The 25,081-nt window shown below is 40.0% G+C and overlaps 3 protein-coding genes and 1 long non-coding RNA gene across 5 annotated transcripts; 1 reads left to right on the top strand and 3 right to left on the bottom strand.

Moving 5' to 3' along the window:
* The first annotated feature begins 1,566 nt into the window (after window positions 1-1,566).
* LOC108029415 (L-lactate dehydrogenase B chain) lies at window positions 1,567-3,026 on the top strand. Its single transcript, XM_017101651.3, has one exon. It carries the CDS (start codon window positions 1,646-1,648, stop codon window positions 2,726-2,728), a length of 1,083 nt encoding a protein of 360 aa, XP_016957140.1. The 5' UTR covers window positions 1,567-1,645; the 3' UTR covers window positions 2,729-3,026.
* A 7,327-nt stretch (window positions 3,027-10,353) lies between these two features.
* On the bottom strand, window positions 10,354-11,305 carry LOC108029455 (uncharacterized). Of its 2 annotated transcripts, none has more exons than XR_001768442.2 (3): window positions 11,256-11,305; window positions 10,553-11,202; window positions 10,354-10,473 (listed from the first exon to the last, which is right to left on the bottom strand). It is a non-coding gene; the product is annotated as an uncharacterized LOC108029455 (long non-coding RNA). The 2 variants fall into 2 exon arrangements; XR_006367683.2 differs by having other exon boundaries at window positions 10,553-11,161; window positions 11,236-11,294.
* Window positions 11,306-15,607: 4,302 nt separating this feature from the next.
* On the bottom strand, window positions 15,608-16,724 carry LOC108029798 (uncharacterized). Its single transcript, XM_017102313.2, has 2 exons — window positions 16,204-16,724; window positions 15,608-16,141 (listed from the first exon to the last, which is right to left on the bottom strand). Exons 1-2 carry the CDS (start codon window positions 16,702-16,704, stop codon window positions 15,794-15,796), a joined length of 849 nt encoding a protein of 282 aa, XP_016957802.1. The 5' UTR covers window positions 16,705-16,724; the 3' UTR covers window positions 15,608-15,793.
* A 1,604-nt stretch (window positions 16,725-18,328) lies between these two features.
* LOC108029629 (uncharacterized) lies at window positions 18,329-18,989 on the bottom strand. The gene has a single exon (XM_017102023.3). The coding sequence runs from the start codon at window positions 18,888-18,890 to the stop codon at window positions 18,483-18,485; it is 408 nt and encodes a 135-aa protein (XP_016957512.1). The 5' UTR covers window positions 18,891-18,989; the 3' UTR covers window positions 18,329-18,482.
* Window positions 18,990-25,081: the final 6,092 nt, after the last annotated feature.

The raw sequence follows: 25,081 nt of genomic DNA, 5'->3' as shown, positions 1-25,081 counted from the left end.
TTGATATCTGATAGGCCCATCTCGCCAAAAGTGAACATTTTCAACGAAGGAGTACTTAAAACAAGAAAAGCTGTAATAAATGCCGTTAACTTGGTATAAAATATAATGTAAAATTAATTTTGAGGGTGTCTTAAAGTTTTGAGGCACGCCTTATGTGGACAAATGGAAGTCTTCTGAGATGGTCCGATCGTAATACACCAAAGGAAAACAAGGAAGGAAGTTAACTTCGGCAAGCCGAAGTTTGTATACCCTTGCAGGTTTAAGTTAAAGTTAATTATTTACTTTAGTAAATAAATTGTTTCCCGATCTTTCCTATGACAGCTATATGATATAGACGTCCGATCTATTAAAATGTAATTCGAAATTCAGAACTAATTAAAAAATTTTATTTATAAGGTTAGATGGTTAAATGTCAATAGGACCAAATCTATAATTTGTTATATATTAGTTTCTCACCAATTTTCCGATCGTTCCTATGACAGCTATATGATATAGTCTTCCGATTTTAATACAATTTAATTCGGAATTCAGAACCAATTAAAAATGTTAATTCCAAGCTTAGAAAGTTATGTTAAAGAACAGCGGAGATATAATTATTTTTTAATTTTTTCCCCGATAGTTCTTATGGGAGCCATAAGATATAGTTGTCCGATCCGGCTGGTTCCGACTAATATACTAACTGCAATAGAAAGAAGACTTTGGGGAAAGTTTCAGACCGATAGCTTTAAAACTGAGAGACTAGTTTGCATAGAAACGGACGGACAGACGGATGGCTAGATCGACTCGTCTAGTGACGCTGATCAGGAATATATATACTTTATGGGGTCTGAAACGTTTCCTTCACTGCGTTGCAAACTTCTGGCTAAAATCATTATATCCTCTGCAAGGGTATAAATATCGGAAAAACTAAAAGGATTGCTTACCACTTTTAAAACCTACATTAGTTTAAACAATATACCTGCGTAGACAATTAGTGTTCGATTTTGATGCGGCCGATTGACAACGTTGTGTTGTTGTTGAATCAGTGCTCTTTTATGTTAAAGGTAGGTTCGTCACTAGTTAAGAGTTGCACTATATTTGTACACTTGTATTGCCTGTTGAGATGTTGTTTAAAAGTCTGTCTTTTATATTTTGTATATTGATCTGGGACTCAATGGTTTCCTTCCATTCCCTTAAATGTCCATATATGGCATCTCCACTAGAGCCAAATGTCTGTTATAAGTTTGTCCTAGGTCCGATAATAATCCGACAGAGCATAGAACGCTTGGTTCCTGCGATATAAAATAGCGCAATTGTTCTTCAGTGGATTTTCATTATTGTCAAGAGCTTGAAAAACTTAAACCTTCCATTAACATCGTCGATAATTTAAAAATTAAAATGTTATTTAAAAATAAACAAAGATAACTGATAATTAAAAACGATAAATGTTTACCTTTTTACGAACGTTAATATGCTGAAAAGCTTTAACGGAATCGCAGCTTAGGATTAAGCCCAACTGAAACTATTTTGTTAGTCAATTTGGATAACGGAATTATTGTATAATAATGTTTCCTATAAAGCTTGGTGTGAGTACTCCATTTGATTATAATCATTAGTACCGACACTTTCGGCCCAAAATTTAAAATTTTAAAACAGTTCGAACAAGATGATGCGATTGCTGAATCGACTCAGTATGGCAAATCCCACGGCCAACAGGTGGCGCCAGAAGCCCTTCACCACGAAGCCCGCCAAATCCTCATTCTCCAAGTTGATGAAGCCCATGAAGGAGTTTAATCGAAATCGGATTCCCAAGATCAGCGTGGTTGGGGCAGGACAGGTGGGCACGGCGATCAGCGCGATGCTTCTGCTCCGTAACCTGACCAAATACCTGGTCATCCTGGACATCAACTACGAGCTGGCAAAAGCGGAGGCCCTAGACTTTCAGCACGGCTCCGCTTTTCTCGGAGACGCTCGTGTGGTGCCCTGCGGCGATGGATCCCACTCCAAGGACTCCGATTTGGTGATCATAACGGCGGGAGCCCGGCCATCCGGCAAGGATCGTTCCCGGCTGGAAGCAATGCACAAGACCGTCGAGATCCTTAAGGAGGCGGTGCCCAAATTGGTGGAGCTGAGCCCCAAAGCGACCTTCATAGTCATCTCGAATCCCGCTGATGTGATGACCTATGCAGTCCAACGGATCGGAAAGCTACCCAAGCATCGTTGCTTCACGACCGGCTGTCATCTGGACTCGGTGCGGTTCCGCAACCTCATTGCCAGACGCCTCCAGGTGCCCGCATCTCAGGTTCAGGGCTACATGATCGGGGAGCATGGCACCAGTGCGGTGCCTGTGTGGTCCTGCGTCTCTGTTGGCGGCATCCGGCTGAACGACGTTGTCCAGGACCTGGCCTGCGGCGACGATCCGGAAAATTGGTGTGAGATCATCAAGCAGGTCACCACATCCGGTATCGCAGTGGGCAAAGCCAAAGGCTACACCAACTGGGCCATAGCCCTCACCTGTGCGGATGTCGTGGAGGCGATGTGCGGCGGCAGGGGCAAAATCGCCTCCGTGGGCACGGACATGCAGGGTATACAAGGCATCAAGGAGAACATTGTTCTCTCCCTCCCCTGTTTGGTCCAATCGGGTGGCATTAGTCATGTGTTCGAGCTTCCCCTCACGGCTGTGGAGCAAGGCAAGTTCGAGGCCTCTGCCAAGGTCCTTCTGGAGGCCCAGTGCTCTCTAAGGTTTTGAATCAGTACATACAACATGTATGTATAAGCCTACATATAATCGTGGTGACTCACCGGACCCCGGCGTCGCAAAAACGTAGAGAAGCACGCGGGGAAACCCGCACCCAATCTCAAGGGAAAAGCAAAATGTGGAGGAAAGCGAGAGAGTGAATAGGCAGCCCTTTCCATCTTTTGCTAGAGGGAGCGGGACGAGAATTATGTATTGTTGACCAACTGTGTGTAAAAGCGATTCAAAATTACTTTTCGGCGATTCTGCGTGCCTGCTAATAGACATCTAAGATTTTGCTATTTTCCAAAAATTATGATTTATTTCTTTTTAAGTAGTGACAGTTCCTACACTAGGTCTCCAAGGTCTTGGGGAAGGTCTTTTGAAGAAAATCGAAAGTCAAATGTCTCGGAATCCAATAGGCAAACAGCGAAATGAGAAAGCAGAAGATTAGCTCCAGCGGAGAAATCTCGGGTCCTAGGACTTTGGGGTCTTCAGCGCGGTGAGCCTAAAGTCACCACTATTTTTGGAGCCAAGGTCTGCTATGGTAGCAGGCGCCCACGAGTCTCAGCAGCTGCTGACGACCGCGCTCCGCTCTCCACATTTTAATTTGTGCTTCCATTGTGTTTATTTTGGGAGCAGATGCGCCTCAGCGAGTCAAGTGGTTGACCTGGGGCGGCGACACGCCAAGATCACGCAGCATCCCGTCTAATAACCACAAGTGTAGCCAAGTGTAACAGGCCACCAGGCGAGCAGAAGTGGAAGAAGTGGCTCAGCCAAAATCCGGAGATTTTCAACGCCTCGTTGCACTGTCTGGGAAAATGTTCCGGCACGAATTTGGGCTATTGTTGTAGTAAGTGCATAGACACGATCGCAGTGTTTAAATAAATGGAAAATGCTTAACGCTGATCAGCTGTTTGTTTATCTAATCGAAATTCACTAGGCGCACAGTGAGCGGTGAAAGTAAGCACGCACAACCACATTTATAGCTACCCGCCAGGGCATTTTCGGGTGGGGATAGATTTCTATTTGTTCCTCAAGTATGATTCCCTGTTGGAATGCTACAGTTTTTCCCCCAATTTTACAATGGGAAATTTATGGAGAGAGCCGAGGCCCCATGGATCCCGATAAATTTTTTTATTAGTTTTGTTTGTTTTGCTTGGACAATTCAGACTTAACAGACATTTTAGGTGTTGCTGAGATCAGCATGTGATGCTGTACTGACCGCATGGAGTGCTCTTTACAGTGGGACTGTCGCAAAGTATGTTCGCCTGCTGATGTGCTACACATATGTATCTTCTGGGTTTTTAATCTTAATTAAGTGATAATCTGCGGACCATCGGTTTTTCCCACAAAAATCCCCACACATGCCATCTTTTGGATGCGCATCCGAGTGTGACCTTTGAACAGGCGAACAGCCAGTGCAGCCCGCATCCGATGCAACCGAGTGCAACGTAAAGATTTTTCACCACCTCCGAGGGCCGTGGGTTTTATTTAACAAGTGCATGCGAGTTTTGGGTTCGCTGCACTTTCGTTTCGGATGCTGGATTCAGTTTTCCACTGCACGATCTCCACCAACTATTAATTTTGTCAGCCTGATTGGCGGCATCACGCTTCAGTGATCTTCTGAACGGGATTAGGGAAGATAATCTATATCGGCGCTAGCAGTGACCATATTTGAGTCAGGGTTTTGTCTATTTGATTTTCTGCCAACCTGTTATATTGATCTATTTGGTCACGCTGCAATGATTTTTGAGCCCTGTTTTCCCTTTTGACCGTACAAATGATTTAAAACATTTGTTGCACTTAAGTTCGGTGCCTGGTTCTGATGCTGGCCTATTCTCTTAATGCGTTTCGTCACACCTGAATGCATTTCAAGAAAAATCCAAACAGATTAGTGTAAAGACACAGACACCACACATTATACCAGTTGCCTTCTTTAAGATATAAACCATTGTTTGCCTGATATTTTCAACCAATTCCTCACTGATCCTGGGGAGCTTGTACAATTTCTTCTTAGTGTTCTCAGATTTCTCTATTTTTACCTATTGATCTTAAGCCTTACTGTATATATGCTCCCATGATGAAATCCTGGTATTTCGGAACGCATGGTTGCACTTCAGTGATTTTTACCCTGCTGTTCATATTTCTTGAAATTTGTAAAATATAAAAAGGTGTTTCTGTATTTGAATGCTGGGAGCCTGTTGAATTCCTTCAGTTTTATGATGATTCATTGTACGTTTTAAAATAAGCTCTGGCCACAGCTGAAGCCATGTTATAAGAAAATTTTTATCTTTGGAATACCGGAATAAGTTTCAAGACAAACAATAATTGAATAATGTGCAGGTCTTTTTTGGGTTGACACAGAGTCCTTCGAAATATAGTTTTTTCGGGATATTAATTGATTGAATTTTTGATGATCAAGGTCACATTTCAAAGAAGACAAACTACTAAAATATGTCTTTTAAGAAATTTATAAACATTTTGATCCAGATAAAAATCAATTATTGAGTGCTTGAACGTGTATATTTTAAATTTTTTTTTAAAAAGGTAAGATTTATGCTTTAGCCAAAGGAGAATTTAAAACAAGGATAATAAAGAGGAAAGTGGTTCTTAGAAAATGTTAATTTGTACAATTTATAAGGATACAATTATTTTTGAAAGTGTCCCGAAAAATCCTTACCCTCGACTAACATTTTAGCCCATCAGCTTCTACGTTGGACTATTTTTTATACCCGCTGATGGGCTGAGATTAATTTGGAGGAATTTGTAGCTTGGCATGTAGATTTTTGAGCTTCTTGCCTCACCCAAATGCCCATAAGCTCACTCTGAATCCCTTTTTTAAGTTTTTTGGTTTGAATACGAAAAACTCCATGCCAAAAAAATATCCAAGTGGGACCATCCATTAAATATTATTAGCATATACGGGGTGTCACAGAAATCATTTCCAATAAAAATCCGTTATTTTTCTTACGTTTATCAATGCACTAAAACAACCGTGATTTGGTTGGAAGAGATTTCTGTGACACCTTCGATAAAGAAATCTGGGTTAGGTATCGTGTCAAAGACAAATCGTCTTTATTTTAAATAAATAATATTCTTGAATTTTTTTTGAAAATAATAACTTTTTTTAAATTTACGGTTCAAGACCATAAATATTTATACCCGTGCAGGGGGTTTTATGATTTCAGTCAGAAGTTTGCAACGCATTGAAGGAGATGTTTCTGACCCCATAAAATATATATATTGTTGATCAGCACCTTTAAAAAGTTTCAGCCCGATAGCTTTAAAAACGAGAGACAAGATTGCGTAGAAACGGACAGACAAATGGACAGAAGGGACTGACATGGCTAGATGGACTCGTTTAGTAATGCCAAACTAGAATATATATACTTTATGGGATCTTCTGATTGAAATCATAATACGCTTTAGAAGGTTATAAATATACTGCAACTTGATGAAAAATAACAAAAAAACAAACAAAATTCGGTTCCGTATTTACGCTGCGATCTCGATAATTATAAAAGCTTTTTTTATAAGGCATGCTGGTTCTATAGGTTCTTGCGCAGCTCAAGTTTACTTAAGACAGGGAGTAGACAGTACTGTCATGCACACAAACCCCAATGACGCTAAAAGGCGATGGCATCTCTACCTTGCATTACTGCATATTTTATTTAAAATGTATTACAGTAGTTTAGCCTGTTAATTTTGATTTGATCGATCTGTAATAGTGATGTATCTTAACTTTTTCTTTATGAAGTTCCATTTTATTACTCGAACAGGGGAGAACGACTGATGTAATTTAAGGGAAGACTTTGCAGGTTGCTTGACAACAGAGACAGTAGTGACAGATTTGATAAAACTAATCAAAAATTAGGTCGCACTTCATGGAATCCCTTGTTTGGTGGGAGCAAATCTCCTGCTGCGATCGTTGGTCTGACGATCTTGCTAACCTGTTCCCTGGATACACACGAGTGCGCTTCAGTGATTTTTCCCATCATTGAGCGATGCTCCCTGCCTTCGGGCTCTTTTCTTCTCCTGCCTGCCCTCCTTAAGGTTGCTGTGAACCTGTTCGGAAATTATGCATCGATGCGCATCAGTGGCAATAATAATAACAACATAATAATGGGATGCTGCTGATGAGGTTGCTAGGAAAGTGCCTCAGACACACTCTGACGTTTCAGAAAGATCCGCTGGCGGCCAGTTCTGTTTACCTGTTCGTTTGCTACACTTTATGCATGCTTCGGCAGTTTTCTAATTATGATTTATGATCTGTGGGATTAGACAAACAATGGACAAGTTCCCAAGATGCTTTAGTTTGGTTGACCTTTTGTGACTGCCTCGCGAGCTGGATGCGGTTGAGCCCCAGGGCCATGATCACCGCAAATCCCCTGCAGACAAAACAGCCGAAGGCTTAAATCTGTATCATTGGATTGGGAGAACAGAACAGGAAGGCTGGGCTCTTCTACCTGTCCTCTGGTCCAGGTAGATCAGGTACCCGAGTACCCTTACTTCTGGCCTCAATCCCAGCAGCTGGGGATGCTGTTGCCCTGATCGTGAGGTTTGGCTTGATTGCACTCTAAGCCGCAGGCGATTGCCCGAGGCAAATGTCTGAGTTCGTGGAAGTCAACACAACAATGGCAGTGTTTGATGGATGGGTTTTTGTTTGTTTTGCTAATTGGTTTTGAACAGGATAGCAGAATGGGTAGCTAGCAGCTAAGATCCCGGAAAGTTGGTTTCCTCCTCCTTTTGAAACACGTTGGTTGCCTTTCCTTAGTGCAAATTCATATAGTTGGAAATGACTGCTTCCTATTTATTTTAATGCGGCGTGAAATTGGAACAGGTTAGCAGGGAGTGAAAGCAAGTTTCCCGCTTTTTCACTTGAATGGTTCTCGGCACAATATCGCCTATTGTAATTCGATACTACCACGAGGGTCTTTGACAGCCAGCAGTTCTTAGATCCTCTCGATTCATTGCTTGCTGGCTCCGCTGTGAGCCTATTCAAAAACATGAAATTATCGTGACAAACATCAGGGTTCATTAAGTCGGCTAACATATGTACCACACACCATGGGTCGCTGCCACGATCACGTTTCACGCCGATCCATTTAGAGAGTGTCCGGGGCGTGGCTTCGTCGTTGGCTGCTTGAGACCCTATAATTTTCCAGTTGATAATCTTGGCTGATGATCACTAATTGGCTGTCAAAGTGCCAGGAACGCAGCCCAGCCTAGCAAGCAACTGGCCAAGGGAACGACTGTTTCTTGCATTTATTCGGGGTTGCAATACTGTGGCGCGTGTCGCTCCTTATGAGCTCTTCGAACTCCTTTTAATTGAAATTTGATGCTTGTAAATGTCTTATGCCTGAGCAGGCAAACAGAGGTTGAAGAACGGCGAGAAGACGAGAAGTTTATGATATTTCTTTGGAGTTTTTCGGTTCCCTTATTGTTGGTGGTTGAAGTGAGGTCTTCGAGCTTAGAGGGGGAATTGATTGCAGGCCTTGTGCGTCGTAACTAAATTACTTAATGATGCAGAAGTTTTTGGGAGATTTCTCCAGGCAGGCCACATGGCGTATATTTGCTACCGAAAACCGAAATATTACAGCCTTTGTATTATTTCGACGTTAATACCCGATCGTTCTTGAGGCAGCATTTTTAGATTTTTCTTAATTTAATTCAAAAATTCTGACCTAATGTCTGCAAGGGTATAACTGTTGAAGACACAGGTCTCCAGAACCACCAATTTGTGTTTAAGGGGGTAAAGTCAAACCATACGAAAAATGCCATGTTTTTGTAATTCTTTTCCTGACGACGCAGTAAATGACATTCGAAAAATGTCTTATAGAATTTTTACGAAGAAATATTCAAAAATATGGCAATGGTAGCAATTGTCCGGACTTGTCTAGAAAAAAGTTTAAGTTTCCTCATAACTCGGTGCTGCATTATCAGAAATCTAAAAATCAAAATTCATTTGTTAGATAACAGTTAACCCCAGTTAACGCTGTCGATTTTTTTTAAATTCCATTTTTTTTTGATAAAATGGGAGTTATATTTACTGCTCTGAATACTCGTTCGGTTCTCTCAGTTTTAAAGCTATCGGGCTGAAACTTTCCCAAAAGTCTTCTTGCTATTGCAGGTAGTATATAAGTCGGAACCAGCCGAATCGAACAACTATATCTTATAGCTGCCATAAGAACTATCGGTGAAAAAATGTAAAACAAAATTATATCTTCGGTATTTTTTAACATATAACCTTTTAAGCTTGGAAATAAAATTTTTTAATCAGTTCTGAATTTCTAATTAAATTTTATCAAATATAGTTGTCATAGGAACGATCAGGAAATTGGTGGGAAAAAAATATGAAAAAAATTATTTACTTAACTTACTTACACTTTTACACTTACACTTATACTCGACACTTTTACCTAAAAATAAAAATACTACTAAATATTTATAAAAATTGAAGCAAATGTTGCGTGATTAGCATATTAAATTTGGAACTATTAGCATATTAATTCGGGAACTAAATGCCTATTAAATCAAGTTAATTTTGGATATTCCGTATACATACATGAGGGATTTTCCAAAAGTCGTGCAGCACCCATAAAGTTCACTAGGCCTTATAAGCAAAAACGGATTCACACAAACCCACAAACAAAGGAACAAACACATTCACTTAGAAAATCCGCCAAATCTTGTCTTTCAAAAAAATGTCAATACGTTTTTAACATATAAGGTGTTATTCTACTTAAGAAGGGCCTTTAGCCCCAAAGGCTCCCATTTTCCAAATTCTTTCTTTTGTGTCTCCCGTGTTTCCCAAATCAATTGCACTTATTAAAGATTACGATCGGACCCTCACGGAAGATTTTTATTTTATACTCTCATGGTGCCAACCACAGTGATTTCTAAGCAAAATTAAAAAACATATTAGTCATATTAAAAAAAAACTAATCTATCAGAATTCGTTTGTTGAATGGATATCCGCAAAAAATATTTATATTTAAGTCCCCAGCGAATTGTACATATGTTTTTTACAAACATTTTTAAGACGAAGATTATTTTCACAATGTAAATTCAAGTATTAATCCTCCCCATACTTTAGCCATCAAATGTCAAATGGAGTTCGCAAAGTTTCTGACCATGCCAAAACTATAGAGCCGTATTAAAGACCATAGTAGTGTAAATAGCCAATTTTTAAAAGCCAAAACAAATTTAAATAAAGTTTACTGTAAAAAAATTAAAGTAGAATACAATTATAATTTAAGATCGTTCTTTGTAAGGAACGCATCAGAAAACTACATTTATAATTTGTCCGACTTTGTCCGACATTAAATTCGTAAGGCTAAAATGTGTATAAATTTAATTAATTAAGCATTTTTATTGGGAGAGGATTCTAGGAGCGAGATTAATGCGATGTTGAAACCAAGAACGGTTCTTCTCGAAATCGAGAACGATCATTCTCAAAAGCCCGTCCGCAAACCGAGAAGACTTCGATGACGATTTTTGTATTTTTAGTGTGAATCGATCTTGGATGGCTTTTGTGATCGAAAATACTGAACGAGACGCTGAAGACGCTTTTTCTCTGAGTGTAGTCGAGTGATCTAGCATGTGCGTCCGTCTGTCCGTCAGTAAAAAGGCTAAGATCTCAAAAACTATAAAAGCTAGACATTTATTTGGCTTGGCATGCAGATTATTGTGCTTCTTGCGCAGCGAGAGTTTGATTCATCAGGATGCCAAGACCGCTCTAACGCCCACAAAGTAGCCTATAAGGGTTATCAATATGCCTAATTATTTTTAGGTGCAAGTAGAATTCTTGTAGCAAGTCAACTCATTGTATCTTACACAGTTTAAGCTCAACCTTTACTCGCATTCTGTTTTCCTGGTCGACATCTCCGCTTGAGCATAAAAAGTTCTCACGATCATTCCGTCTTCACAGAGAACATATTCTTGTAACGGATAATGGGCAAGAATTTCCCACACGATGTTGACACAGCGAACCGCGACCAGCCGACAGACACTAAACCCTCCGCAAACACACACCGAAAAAGAAATTCCACAGAGCCCACATCCGTTCAGCGTTTCGATCGAGGATCTCGTTAAGACCAACTACCACAGGCCAAGCGAGGTGGAGAGGAGTAGCCGTATCTGGGAAGGTTGTGCAGCCATTCAGTTTTTCTGCGCTCCTGGTCCCTTTTCCAGTATTTCGATTCTGAGTTCTCACGCGAGCACATGCCAAAAGGAAAGGTCGGTGGAGAGAGGCCGGGAAAACAATTAACAACTAATTTAGGCCCATGCATATCATTCTGGTGAGCGAGAGGGAAGGGCCTTGTTCGCAGGAGCTGTGGGAAAAATACGTTACATTCCTTTTTGCCGGCGGTTAGGCATTTATTCCCACGCGATCCTCAACTCTCGATTTTGTTGGTTTTTGGGCTCTCGCTTTCATGTCGTACTCTGTAATTGCGAAGAGTGGGGCTGTGTTAGTTTGGCCGGACCTAGACAGACAAAATTGTTGACGAAAAATTTACCAATTTGATTACTATTGTACATTAGTTTACGCTACAGATTTATAGGATTACACGATTTCATTTTAAATTGAATTAGCTTACAAATTTTACTAAGGTATACATTTTTATTAAAGTAAAAAAAATAAAAAGGGATCGCTAAGCGATTTTCTGGCAGATCACAGAGTACGGGGTGTCTCATAGTCGGTTCCTTCCGAATTTATGTTCTTCCTTGTTTTTTCCGTTTTTTCCGTTTTTCTCCGTTCACACGGTCTGTGCGTAAAAAAACTGATGTTCGAGAGATGGGAAAGGCAGGGATGCTGGCTCTCTTTGCTGATCGCCTGTTGCAAGATCAACAAAATTTGATTGAATTTCTCACGCTCTGGGCAAGGAATTTTACCTGGCGCAAAAGGATTACGCCCACATTACTGAAATATCTTTGCTTGGAGATCTTTGAAACAAAATACAAAATCTTCGGAAGACTCTTTGTAGAAATTGTTGTCTTGGTGTTGCTGAAAGCCGATTAAAAAAGGCGATACTCTTCACCCTCCAGTGTCTCAAATCCACCTTAATATGTTTTTCAGAGTCCTATCCGCTGTTCGCCTAATGAAACGCCAGACTTTACAAATCGTTTTCTTTTCCTTTGGCTAGGAATCATCCCCTTTTTATACACAGTATACTTAAGCAATCTTAACTCCTTCTGAGTTTGCTGTTTGCCTGGTAAGGACAAGACATATATTTGAGAAAGCCGAAATCACGAGGGTTGCAACGTCTCAGAAATGGAAAAGAAAAGAGCAGGAACACCTTTTTGAAACCCGATAGTTTGGTGGTAGTTTGGCACCTTCTTTATATATTCCTCACAGGTAAGATAAAAGAAACCATGTAAAGGTAAGAAGCGCATGCTGGCCAAACTGGTTGCCTGTTAGCAATTTTAATTGAAACGAAGTTTGTTTAATCAAATTTGCATATAAAATAAGTTGGAGTGACTCCTGGAAGTGTCCCATCCATCTGTTGCTCGCTGTTTCCCTGATACCAAAAACTAATTAGTATTCCATAAATAGCAATCATTCTCACGCCTTCAGAGACTTGACAACATAGAGAGCAATGAATCCTTAATAAGATCAAAGATATCCTAAGGCTTCGCGTATCGTGTGATGCCTCAAGGATGCTGCGTTCGTAGTAGAAATTGGCTAATTAAGCCGAGTTCTTTCTCACGCCTAGCCCAAAATCTTCAGTTATGGCAGGTGAAGTAAAAAAAAAAGATCCCAAAAAACCATTTCACAAAAAAACAATGTTTATTTTGTAAAAGTAACGGAAGCAGGCGCCGGAAATGGTAAGATTATAGATTTCCTGTTTAGGGAAAAGCGTAAGCGTTGAGTGTTTTCCGGTTGTTAATAGCCTGATCCGATGGCAATTATCTAGCTTCCGTTATCCTGCAGGTGATCTCTTGAAGGCACATTTTATGTGGTGAATTTTTAGCCATAATGAACGTGGGATTTTGAGGCTTGTCGGGCCACTCTCGACTATTCCTGTTATCCTGTTAGCCATTTTCCATTTCGAATCGCTACTCGTTAATGTTTCCCACGACACCATTATCAATACCACGAAAAGTACCATTTATATATACATCTTTTATATATTTCTTCATTTATTTATATTCATTTACAACAGTTCGTTCTTTTAAGTGCAACATGGGCCATATCCGTTTGGCAATAATTATGTTTTTAGAAATAAACATCATTCAGGTTTCTTTAACGGCACACGATTTTGTGTTTGGTAAATAATGACTGGGAAGTGGGAAACGTTCCTTTTTTCTTGCTATCCAGGTAGATGATTCCGAATTTGATCCACAGGTATGAATTCCTTTGGGAAATCTATTAAAGGCATTGGGTGGCTTTTATGTTCCCCTATTACATGATTAATATTTGTTTACGAATAATTGGTTCTTTTCACACGCTCTCTGCGCAAAAACCTATTTAATACATTTGGGCTATTTTCCCACGCAACAAGTTGTAGAAAGATCATCATCGTGCGCTCCATTCCAGCTGCATTGTCTCAGGACTTCGGAAAACTATTTGGAGCTCACTGCTGCTTCTGATGTTTTCCTGGTACATGACAATTTGTTCTTCTTAGTTAAGATGTATTTTTCACACGATCGTCAGATGGATTTTCCCACATCTGCACCAACTGCATTAAAATGTATTGATAATAAATTGGTTTTCTTTCCCATGGAACAAGTTGGAGGAAGAATTATATCACCGTGTGATTCGGTCCAGCTGCTTGTTCCCAGGAGCCATTATCAGGTAAAAATTGAGACTAATCTCTCTTAGGAAAAACTCAGTATCTCGTGCTACTGTTTATTCTGTTTGCCTGGTGAATTTGCTTGCATTGTGAACATCTGGTTCGGAAAATTCACACGATCGGAAAATGGTTAAAGGACCGAAAGGAGATGAAAACATTCCCACAACTGCTTCGGCAGCATCTCAATAGATCTGGTAAGGACCGTTTTTCAAACAATAGTTTTCCGTTTGCAATCAACAGGTTTCCTGGAAAACGGCCGTCGCTTTTGTATCGTACTGCATTTTCCGATGCCTTTTCAAACCGAGTCAACAGCTAGAACTTTGTGAAGAAAATTCTTTGGGACGTTTACGGTTTTTGATGTTACCCTGGTATCAGAGTTTTCCATTCTAAAATTTCTTTGAAAAATTCTCACGATGATGAATGAAGATTTTCTTACAGCTGCGCCAGATTAAATACTTTGCGCATCGATTTTTAAGATTATTTTTTATGTGGGAGGATTTTTCTTGAATGAATTGTAATTGCTCTTTCTAAAAACACAAACACGTTGAATGTGTTTTAGGTACACTAATTTCTGAGGGCCTATTCCACGATTCTTCTAGGCTTCTATAATTTTAAAAGATTCCCACGATCTTCAGAAGATTTGGGATCAGAGTCATATCCTTTCTTTTCATAAAACAGGTCCTACATTCCTTTTTTTGAAGATTTTCAGTTTTTTTTTGCACACCCACTTTTTGCTTATGATTCCCTAGCTAAAACTCTACAAAATTGGGAAATTATGTAGAAATTTTCACACTATCAGCATTTAAAAGGACACCCGAAATTCTTACGATGTTTCCCAGATACACATTATTTCTACCTGCTCGTGAGCATTTTCCAAAATTTTCCGGAATCTTCGACTTCTTATTCTGCTAGCCTATTACAAATTTTTAAAGGTTTCCCAAGCATCTGGAATATTTCACACGGCCGTGTCAGGGGATCAATGGTTTAGGAGGACTAGTCCCAATATTCTTTCGCCTGTACCCTTCTTTGTTCTCACGCATCTGCCATCAAAATAATGAAATGCAAGAATAGAGCATGTGACTTCTAGATTTATGTGATTCCCTATTCGGGGATTTAATTCTACGAATTTAAAGCGGTCCTTTTGAATGCCTCAAATTCTTGCGGGTACCTGAAAAAGTCAGACCCAGCTTATCATCTTACTTTGCGTGGATTTAACGAAGTAACACTGAATGTTTCTGGGCTTCTGATAGATTAATTGTCTTCGGGCTTAAAAGAGAAAGGAAGCATGCTACTCATAACATCAGAGATCTTGGGATGTCTGTGCTCTCCAGTGAACTGACAATTGACAGCAGGCGGTCAAAGTGTGTTGAATACTCCTCCTAAGCAATAGCGTTGTTTATTCAGCTGTCGTTTTTATTTCCAACATCATCACACTTATTAGTTAAAAAAATAACATACAACATTAATTTGTATTACTTTTATTTTTTTAAAGTATTTATTGTGGCTATCTATCAATAACAAGATGGTATTATTTAATAAATAATAATTAACAATGGTTAAGAAAGTCAATTTAATTTATATAGCTTTTAGATTTTTAATGATTTTTTAGAAGATTGTTTATGTCTGTTATATTTACGTTTTCCGATATATATGTGGCATTTTCGTTGCTTCTTTTGCCGTTTTGGTTGCGAGTTCGTTTTCTTTGACCTGGGGTCCATACAATTTTTATTTTAGGTTGTTTTAATTGTATTTGTGATCTTATGCGTGCTGGGTTTTTGTTTCGGTTTTGTGGATTGCGAATTGCTTCGATCGCTCCTAAGGAGTCAGAACAGTTTACAAACTTTCCTCTTCTACATACATGATGTTTATAAGTTAACCATTACAAAATAAAATAGCATTATTTTCATATGATCGAAATAACATTTTGTATACCCTTGCAGAGGGTATAATAATTTCAGTCAGAAGTTTGCAACCCAGTGAAGGATCAGCGTCACTAGACGAGTCGATTTAGCCACGTCCGTTTGTCCGTCCGTTTCTAAGCAAATTAGTCTTCCAAATTAGTCTTATCACTGAAGCCAAGAACAATCCTTAAAAATTTCACATGGTGTTACTAAAGTTTATTATTTCTAAAGCTTCGCCTTGTTTTAACAAAATTTCTTTCTACGCCACACATTCACATCTTTTCTAAAAACAAAAACGTTTCTCATAGGGAAGTGGACTTTATAAAACAAGTAAGGGGACTAAATATGTACTTTCAGTACAATAACAATCGTCTTAATATTTATCTGTTAAACCTAAACTCAACGCACTTCGTAGTGTTGGTGACAAAGGTAAAAGGGTTTGGAATAGTATCGTTTTGGGGATTGATCTCGGCCAGAGTAACATTTGTGACATTCGGGCACGAGGGCTTGTCGGTGGAGCAGGTGGTAGAGCCGCACACCAGTCTATTGGCAATACAAGTGTCAATGAGCTGCAAGGCAACTTCCACGGTGGAGGTAATAGAGTAGACCTGTCCAAAGGAGCACTGCCAGGAACTGCGTACACGATTCTCGGCTGTACACTCGGAACTTTTAAGGTAGTTATTGAAGTTATTCTGGCTGTTCACCGTGTACTTATTAGCCTCACCGATCTGTAAGTAGAATACAAAATTCAGAAACCTCGAATTCTCCAAGTTGTATGGCGTGTACTCACCACCTTGGTCACACATAGCGTGTAATTTAACTGAGCAGTGGGATGAAGCTTGGCACATTGCGCCAGACCATTTTTCAAGTTATTTTTGAAGTAATTGTTTAGTGTGTTGTAGGTACTCTCTGGAGAGTTTAATACCCCATTGATGTTTTCCGCGCACTTGGTAATGGACGATCTGGCGGCGCTAACCGTTGGGATGGTTACGCTATAGTTTTGAACGCACTGCTTGCTCCAGGGATCGATCAGGGTGATAGGGTCCAGGTGCGCGGAGGCTTGCTCTAGCTTTAACTGCATCGAGTCCGCCTGAACAGTTACAGCCTCAATTCGCTTGTTGAAAAGAATCCTGAAACTGGCCAACTGATCTTCAAGTTGTTTGATCTTCGCATCGTACTGCCGCTGGTTCTGCAGTATATAGAGGTCCATGGATTGAGAAACGTTCGTTGCCTGGCCCGCCACCAAGCTCAAAAGAGCCACACTGATTACTACACCCAGAAAGCTCGGCATCTTGACTGTGAACCGAATAATTGGGCACGCTCTGTTTATATAGACTCTTCACTCGTTTGCTTATCACTACGTACTTCCCCCACAAAAGCCGTATCAGCTGCGTCCCCATAACGAATTGTGTTTTCCGGGCATTGAAATCTCCCCCTACATTTTATTGTCTTTCATTATTTTTTACCTAAAAAATGTTTACATAAGGATTGGCAAGCTTGCAATTCGCAAGAATTTCCTCGGGTATCCTCTTATCACGGCATTATTATTTGCGCAAGGTTAAAAAATAATTAAATTCCCCCACTTAAACCTTTAAACAAGGCTCTTTAGTAGAAACCATTATTTTGGTAAATAAGTTGTACAAAGGGGAGTCACAAGAGCTGATAATTGTACCAGAGATTTGAAGTTGGCATTATAACAGGAACGGAAGTTAACTTCGGCAAGCCGAAGTTTGTATACCTTTGCAGTTATAAAAAATAATAAATAATTTTATTAAATTGAATTCGAAATTCTTAAAAATATAAAAATGTATATTCCCAATATTATAAGATAATACGTCAAAAAGCCCCAAAGCTATAATTTGTTTCACATTATTTCCCACCAATTATCCTATCGTTCCTATGACAGCTATATGATATAGTCGTCCGATTTTAATAAAATTTAATTCGAAATTCAGAACTAATTATAAAATTTTATTTTCAAGCTATTAAAGTTATACGTTAAAAAACACCAAAGATATAATTTTCATTTCATGTTTTCCGACTAATTTTTCGATCGTTCCTATGGCAGCTATATGATATAGTCGTCCGATTTTGATCAAATTTAATTCGAAATTCAAAACCATATAAAAATGTTATTTCCAAGCGTAGGAGGTTATAAGTTAAAAAACACCGAAGATATAATTTTTCAATATTGTTTCACCACTACTTTTCCGATTGTTCCTATGAGAGCTATATGATATAGTCTTAATTCGAAATTCAGAACTAATTTAAAAATGCTATATCCAAGCTAAGAAAGCTATATGTTAAAAACACCAAAGATATAATTTTTGTTAATTTTTTCCCCGATAGTTCCTATGGGAGCTATAAGATATAGTTGTCCGATCCGGCTGGTTTCGACTAATATACTACCTGCAATAGAAAGAAGACTTTTGGGAAAGTTGCAGCTCTATAGCTTTAAAATTGAGAGACTAGTTTGCGTAGAAACGGACGGACAGGCGGATGGCTAGATCGACTCTTCTTGTGACGCTGATCAAGAATATATATACTTAATGGGGTCGGAAACGTCTCCTTCACTGCGTTGCAAACTTCTGACTGAAATTATTATACCCTCTGCAAGGATAAAAACATATATTTTATAAATTTAATAGGGGAAGCCCATAGCTCAATGTAACATAATGATTGCAAATATTATCAATTGCTAATGCATCGGTGTGACTTGTAATCTAAAAGCTGATTTCCCGTTTTCCTCATAAAAGGCAGTCCCAGTTTTGTTGTTGTTCGCAACAAATATTATAATTACGAGTATGACTTTAATTTGCGAGCCCGAGCGAATTATGGTCCATAAAAGGTCTCGGAATATCGGCACCACCCACGCCAAACTAACCAAGACGATTGCGCAACGGAACTTTCTAGTATTTCAGTGATTTTTGCTTTTGTTTATTAAGTATACGAATAAATATCATAAACGGTAAAATACAACGAACGCTTAGGTTAGGGTGCAATGAGAAACCAAAACAAACCAAAGACTTGCAGGATTAGTCTGATTGAAACGGGGGGATCGGATCTCACTCAGTGCTGGACCAACTTGAAGCGAGCTGCCTCCGCATAGTCCCTGGCATCAGAGAAGTTCCGTTCCGGCTTGATGCGCACATCGCTGGGATCGGTGACAAACTCGCCGCTCCAGGTGGGCGGTAGTACAGTGGGCTCAGTGTTGTAGTCAAAGTAGTCCTGGTCATCGGAACGATTGCGCTCCTGCTTTACACGGGTCTCGCCACTCTTCACAAACGTCCCATCCCACTCGGTGGGCAGGACAATGGGCTCCGAGCTGAATCCGTAGAAGTTGTTGGTGTTGGTCACGTTCTGATTGTGGCGACGGATCTTCGACACGTTGTTCACGGCTCCATCCGGGTACTCGAACTTTCCGTTCCAGCCCTCACACTTGATGGGGATATAGTCCTCTTTCTTGCGCAGCGGCATCTCCGACTTTTGCTTGCTTTTCAAGCTCAGATCTTTCCACGTCGAGACCACAAATACGATTAAGTCGCTGTCGAGCACGTCTTATTCTAAAATATGATTTCACCTTGTTTGAGCGCAAAACTCGTCATGTAAATGATGTTGTTTGCTATGGAGAGTCGACCCCCGCGATTTGTTTGTGAGTATATCGAATCGCTGACGTCAGGGGCGCAAGACTTCCGACAGCTTCAAACGGGTTTATACACTGAAGAAAAGGAAGAAATAGAACTAAATATATCATGATTAATTATAAATTGGATTGGTCGGTTTTGTTAAAAGCTATTATAAATTTGGACAAAACTTTGTTTAGCTGTCAACAAGACGTTTCCGAACCCATATAATCCTTGATACTTTGGTAATATGCTTAGCCTTGGCAATTTCGGCAAAGTCTGAAAGTCTACTAAAACTTCGGCGACGAAGTTAGCTTCTGTTCTCGTCTTACTTGAAGAACAATTTAAAGTGAGTATAATTCTATGAAACTCTATAGAGTTACCAATTACCTAGCCCGCCTAAAATGCTTGACTACCCTTAATACAATTTAAACAAGAAAGGAAGTTAACTTCGGCAAGCCGAAGTTTGTATACCCTTGCACTTATAAAAAATAATCAATAATTTTCTTAAATTGAATTCGAAATTCTTAAAAATATAAAAATGTATATTCCCAATATTATAGGATAATAATAATTATTTTCTACCAATTATCCGAGCGTTCCAATGACAGCTATATGATATAGTCGTCCGACTTTAATAAAATTTAATTCGAAATTCAGAACTAATTAAAAAATGTTATTTTCAAGCTTATAAGGTTATTTGTTAAAAAACACTAAAGATATAATTTTTATTTCATGTTTTCCTACTAATTTTCCGATCGTTCCTATATGATATAGTCGTCCGATTTTGATAAAGTTTAATTCGAAATTCAAAACCAAATACAAAATGTTATTTCCAAGCGTAGGAGGTTATAAGTTAGAAAACACCAAAGATATAATTTTTCAATATTATTTTACCACTAATTTTCCGATTGTTCCTATGGGAGCTATATGATATAGTCGTCCGATTTTGATAAAATTTAATTCGAAATTCAGAACTTATTTAAAAATGTTATATCCAAGCTTAGAAAGGTATATGTTAAAAAACACGAAAGATATAATTGTTTTTAAATTTTTCCCCGATAGTTCCTATGGGAGCTATAAGATATAGTTGTCCGATCCGGATGGTTCCTACTTATACACTACCTGGAATAGAAAGAAGACTTTTGGGAAAGTTTCAGCCCGATAGCTTTAAAGCTGAGAGACTAGTTTGCGTATAAACGACATGGCTAGATCGACTCGTCTTGTGGTGCTGATCAAGAATATATATACTTTATGGGGTCGGAAACGTCTCCTTCACTGCGTTGCAAACTTCTGACTGCAATCATTATACCCTCTGCAAGGGTATAAAAATATTATTTTAAAACTTAGGAGAATGCATTTGCAATACACCTCAAGATAGAAGTTTCCCCATTATCTAAATTTCTTACTTCAAGTAACTATTTTTTCTATAAAGCTCAAAAGAAATGTTAATCTAATAAACTGTTTCTCTCAGCGTATCACCAGGTCGCCTCCTCCGCAGGTTCGCACTTTCGATTGGTGGCAGACAATGGCGTGTCGCTTGGCGCTTGGCCATATAAAGTCATCGCGTCTGGCAGCTCAGTGGCACAGAGCAGCTCAAGCCCGGCGGAGAGTTATTGGGGCCTAGCTGTCATAGAGGGGTCTTATGCAAAAATAAAGGGGCATATCTTGATTGCCAGCAGATTAAAGTGATTCATTTTACCTGGCAGCAAATACGTCTTGCTCTGGAGGCGGCCGACAATTAGAAAGTATTTCGGTCCCGCATTCTGATTTCTTATTTATTTTAGGAGTCTTGCCGATCTGTTTCTGTTGATGGGCAGTGCAAAAACCACAAAACAATTGAAACTTTATTGTCCGTTTGTAGAAAAATTAGTTTGTGGCCTTTAAAGGCATCTTCCTCATTAGCATTTTATTTATTTACATTTTATTTTTGTAAGCCCTTAATGGCAATTTATCGGCTATCCAAGTTCAGAATAAGCATGTTCTGCATGCTAATCTCAAAAATATTAGCAGGTAAATTTACCATTCCTATCTTTTAGGTGTTTTATATTCTTTGTTTCTGTGTAAATGTAGCATAATTATTCCTGTTTTTTCTGCTCCTGCGCTGACCTACCTAAAAAAGCTAAGCGAATTGTGTTTGGGCCATTATTCATTTTTGTCATGGCCTCGCGTCCATGCTAATTGCTAGTCTCATCAATGTTTCCCAGTTAAGCTCTGCACAGCCAAACAACGAAAAGTTGTTCCGACACAGAAAAGTAGACTGTCAGAAAAAATGTTTCAAAAATTTTTCTAATAGTTTATTACAATGAATATCATTATTTAATGGAAAACAGAACGAAACAGTTTTTTTAAATATCGAGGGTTAATAAATATCTATATATATATACACTGGTGGAAGAAATAATAGAAACCACTTACTATTTTTCTTTTTTTTCTTATTGTATAAAAAACAAAGTAAATATATATCATATATCTATATACATATATACCAAGGTGTAAAATAAAAAACAGTTATGAAGCCCAGACTTTCGTACTTACTTATATAGCCAATTAATAAGAAGTGCAGAAGTGAAAGTCGTTTCTATGTTTTTTGCCAGCAGTGTATATAATATTTAATATTTATATTTAAAGTATATATGTATTCTAAGTTTAAATTTTTATAATATATTATATGGGTATAAAAAATAGTTTTTATTTATATTTGTTTAATTAAGCAAACCAAACTTCGGTGGCACCCCCAACAACAGGTTGTAAAGTTTGTATGTGAAAAGGTCGCCATTTAGCTTACTAATGACGATTCGCCAGAGAGTAAATTATTTGTTTGTTAATAGTAGCTGCCAAAGTTATTTTTTGAGTTAGTTGACAATTTGTTAGCTAGGAATAGAAAAGTCAACTTTAATTGCATAGAAAGGAATTGGGTCTCCATTTCAGCAATGTGAGATTATTTTAGTACCATCGATCAGTAATTTCAGTAAAGTTTTGAGCCTAAGAATAAGAGATATTTCAAATGTGGAAGTTTTGTTTAAAGTGTATGTGCCGCAGCTCCAATGCTCCCCGCCGCCTGCTCTCTCTTGCTGGATGCGTGGCTGGCTTACATGCGGAATGGACTCCCTCGCCGGGTCTCCACGTCCACGTCCCCGTCCTCGTCCACCTCCTCGTCCACCTCCTCCTCCGCCTCCAATGTGTCCCTCGGCAATCTTCCACTACCCACCTCCTGCGGCCAACTCCTGCGCTGCTGCCTCGTTAGAAGAAGCAGAGGCGGTGGCGGCGGCAGCGCCGGCTACAGTTTGAAACTTTCTCATTTCGGCTGGCACGGAAGAGCAGAATGGCCTCCTCTGTTTCTGGCCTCGTCGTCTGCGCATTTGCTGAGCGCCTAGTCGAAAATCCAACTAATTGCTTATTTTAACCCCTTGAAAACTGGGCGCACACCCAGATAAACACGGACAAACATACACACGGTCTATGGTCCCCGGGCTTCGTGTTTATTAATTAACAACACAAAAACCCCGAACCAACAAAAGGCCCGAGCACACACACACACACACTCTGTCGCTCTTTCTGCCAGCCGGGCTTAATCCAAGTGCTGTCTCTGGCATATTCATTAGTGTTCATTAGTGGAACAAAATGCTCATTTACTTAACTACTCCGGGACTGTTGGCTGTGGAGACCCATAACGAGCTCTGCCGTCCTACTCCGCACTCCCCCCTGCCACCCACCCACTTGCATTTCCACTTCCACTCCCTTGGCACTTATCGGCACTCGGCAAGTCACTCGGCTCCTGCCTCGTTGGCCACCTCGCTCTCGTGTTGCCAATTAAAATTCCACTTATGCCAAGTTAACTCACTTGGCTCGTTAATTGTTGTGGCTTTTTAATTGGACCCTTTCTCCTCCTGCTGCTGCTTCCCGGCTCCGATTGAATTGAACAACAACGAAAGCAACTACAACAACGGCGTTTATAATGAATAGCGCAAAACTTGTGGGCTCTATGCATCCATTAAAGCCCCAAAAAACCCCAGCCCCTACCCTTCAGCCCCAGAGCCCACTCTGCGCCTTGCAGACCCACCCCGCACCTCCTCGCTCCCTGACCAGGTTTTTTCGCTTTTTCAATGTCCCACTTGGATTGCTTATCGTCTCGGGGCGCTAGGGTTGTCGAGTCCTGGTTATTGGAAAGATAACATTTGCAGATAAGTAAAAACATTTGACAACTGAACATTTATTGTTTTTTGTATTGGAATAGGGAAAAGTATAAATAACATATACCTTTAATCTGAAAGCTAGAGAGCCTGGTGCGATTCTGTCCACAATATTGTCTTACGAACTTTGTCTGTTTCGTAATAAATTTCTTTTATTTTTTATTTAACAATTTAAGCTTAGCATTTCCTATATTTATCTTAGGCACCTACTATCCATTTTCATAATTCATTATAGACCCTACACTCGTCTAAACATGTAAGAACAAAGGATAGAGTGAAAAAACCAAAAATTGTGAAATTTTGAATTTAATTAATTTTAAAAAGCAGATAGGGAATAAAATATGCATGTTACAGAGCCCGTTTTATTAAAACGTGCTTTCAATCCCTTTTGGCGTGCTCGACAACCCTGTCGAGTTGCTCTGGCTCCATTCAACTAATGAATGGAACCGCAAGCAGCCGAGAATCCGAGCAGCGGCAGCCACAACTCGAAACAAAAACCCAACAAAAACCCCTAATTAAAATGCATTTTCATTTGGGACGTCAGAGTGCTGCCAACCCAGTGAGCCCCGAAACCCCCCGAATGCACCCGAAGCTACCCAATCCGGCTGTTTCCCCTTCCTGAAGCTGGACAGGGGCGTGTCCGCAGAGGGGTGCCACAATGTCTCCGTTCATTGGCCCCTGCGGAGGCGCCACTGCGCGTCTCATGAACCGTTATGCCATTGTACACACACATACGCACGCCTACAGGCCACCGCCCCTTCCCCACCCCACTGTTCGGTTTGAATGGCTGCGGGCATATTTAATTACAAAAGCTGCTAATTAGGAAACGTACACACCCACGTTGGTTAATTTGTTTGCAAACCAATTAACTCGGCGGATAGTAGCAGGCGCGCAGAAAGCCACAGACAGTCGACAGGCAGCAGCAGCAGCGGCAGCAGCAGCGGCAGCAGCACACCAGCAGCAGCGGCGAAAGAAACGCAGCAGCAGCAGCAGCAGCAGCGGCAGCAGCAGCAAATGGAATATTGGTCGCTTAGCCAGTCCCTCAGTTCAATTCTGGGGGTCGTCGGAAGCCTTACGTGGACGGGACGGTTCAGTGGCTGCCGGAAAAGCAGGAAGAACTTTCCAATCGCAGGCTGTGGACGGCAAACTTAACGTGACTAACTAGCAACTGTTAACGAACCCTGGCCACAAAAGATAAGGGCCCAGATGTTAGAGGGTGGCCCAGAGGCTAGGGAGGGGCGCCGGGCTGGGGTCCCGGCCCATGTCTAATAAACGAAAGCGAAACCTTAATGAAAAAGTTACGTTTCATTAGGGGAGTGTGCGTGTGAGTGCGGCAGCACTGTAGAAAATAAGTTAATTGGTGTAAGGATTGCAACAAAAGGTTTAAGGTCACGAATAATGGCTTAGCTCAAATTGCCTAATTTTCATTCTGTGTCATGCATTTTCTACAAAGTGATTATAAGACATTGATCATAGGGCCTCAGATTGAGTTAACTATTTTTAAAAATATGATTCCTAAATCAAAATGTGTTTACAAAAACGACAGGCGAAAAACTACACTAACGAAGTGAATTAATATTCAAAAATACAATTTACCACAGCTATGTTCTCAGTGCATGTTTGTTCTTAATAAATGAGCAAAAGTTGGTGCCAAAGTTTCTGTCGCTCTGTTGCTGGTTCCCGCAGTTGGACGGATGCGCGTGCTAATGAGTAATAAACAGGCTCTGTTGTCGTTGGCCGTGGGGGAGGGTTGCGTCACCCACAGTCCCCAGCCACCCCAGCCCCTTTCTTAGTGGCCTAGACAGACGGCAGACTTGAATGTCAGGCGCACAGCAGCACTCGCTCGTCCAAG

This window comes from Drosophila biarmipes, chromosome 2R, assembly GCF_025231255.1.
Source record: "Drosophila biarmipes strain raj3 chromosome 2R, RU_DBia_V1.1, whole genome shotgun sequence".
In the NCBI taxonomy this organism is placed as follows: domain Eukaryota; kingdom Metazoa; phylum Arthropoda; class Insecta; order Diptera; family Drosophilidae; genus Drosophila; species Drosophila biarmipes.
The sequence above is the reverse complement of the archived record's forward strand: the minus strand, read 5'-3'. Positions and strand labels throughout refer to the sequence as shown.

What these genes read in the sequence shown, in the direction of transcription:
- LOC108029629 (XM_017102023.3), bottom strand. Translation starts at nt 18,890, where the DNA reads ATGCCGCTGCGCAAGAAAGAGGACTATATCCCCATCAAGTGTGAGGGC.
- LOC108029415 (XM_017101651.3), top strand. Translation starts at nt 1,646, where the DNA reads ATGATGCGATTGCTGAATCGACTCAGTATGGCAAATCCCACGGCCAAC.
- LOC108029798 (XM_017102313.2), bottom strand. Translation starts at nt 16,704, where the DNA reads ATGCCGAGCTTTCTGGGTGTAGTAATCAGTGTGGCTCTTTTGAGCTTG. An exon ending in CGCTATGTGTGACCAAGGTG is followed by an intron (nt 16,142 to 16,203) that starts GTGAGTACACGC and finishes TTCTACTTACAG; the next exon opens with ATCGGTGAGGCTAATAAGTA.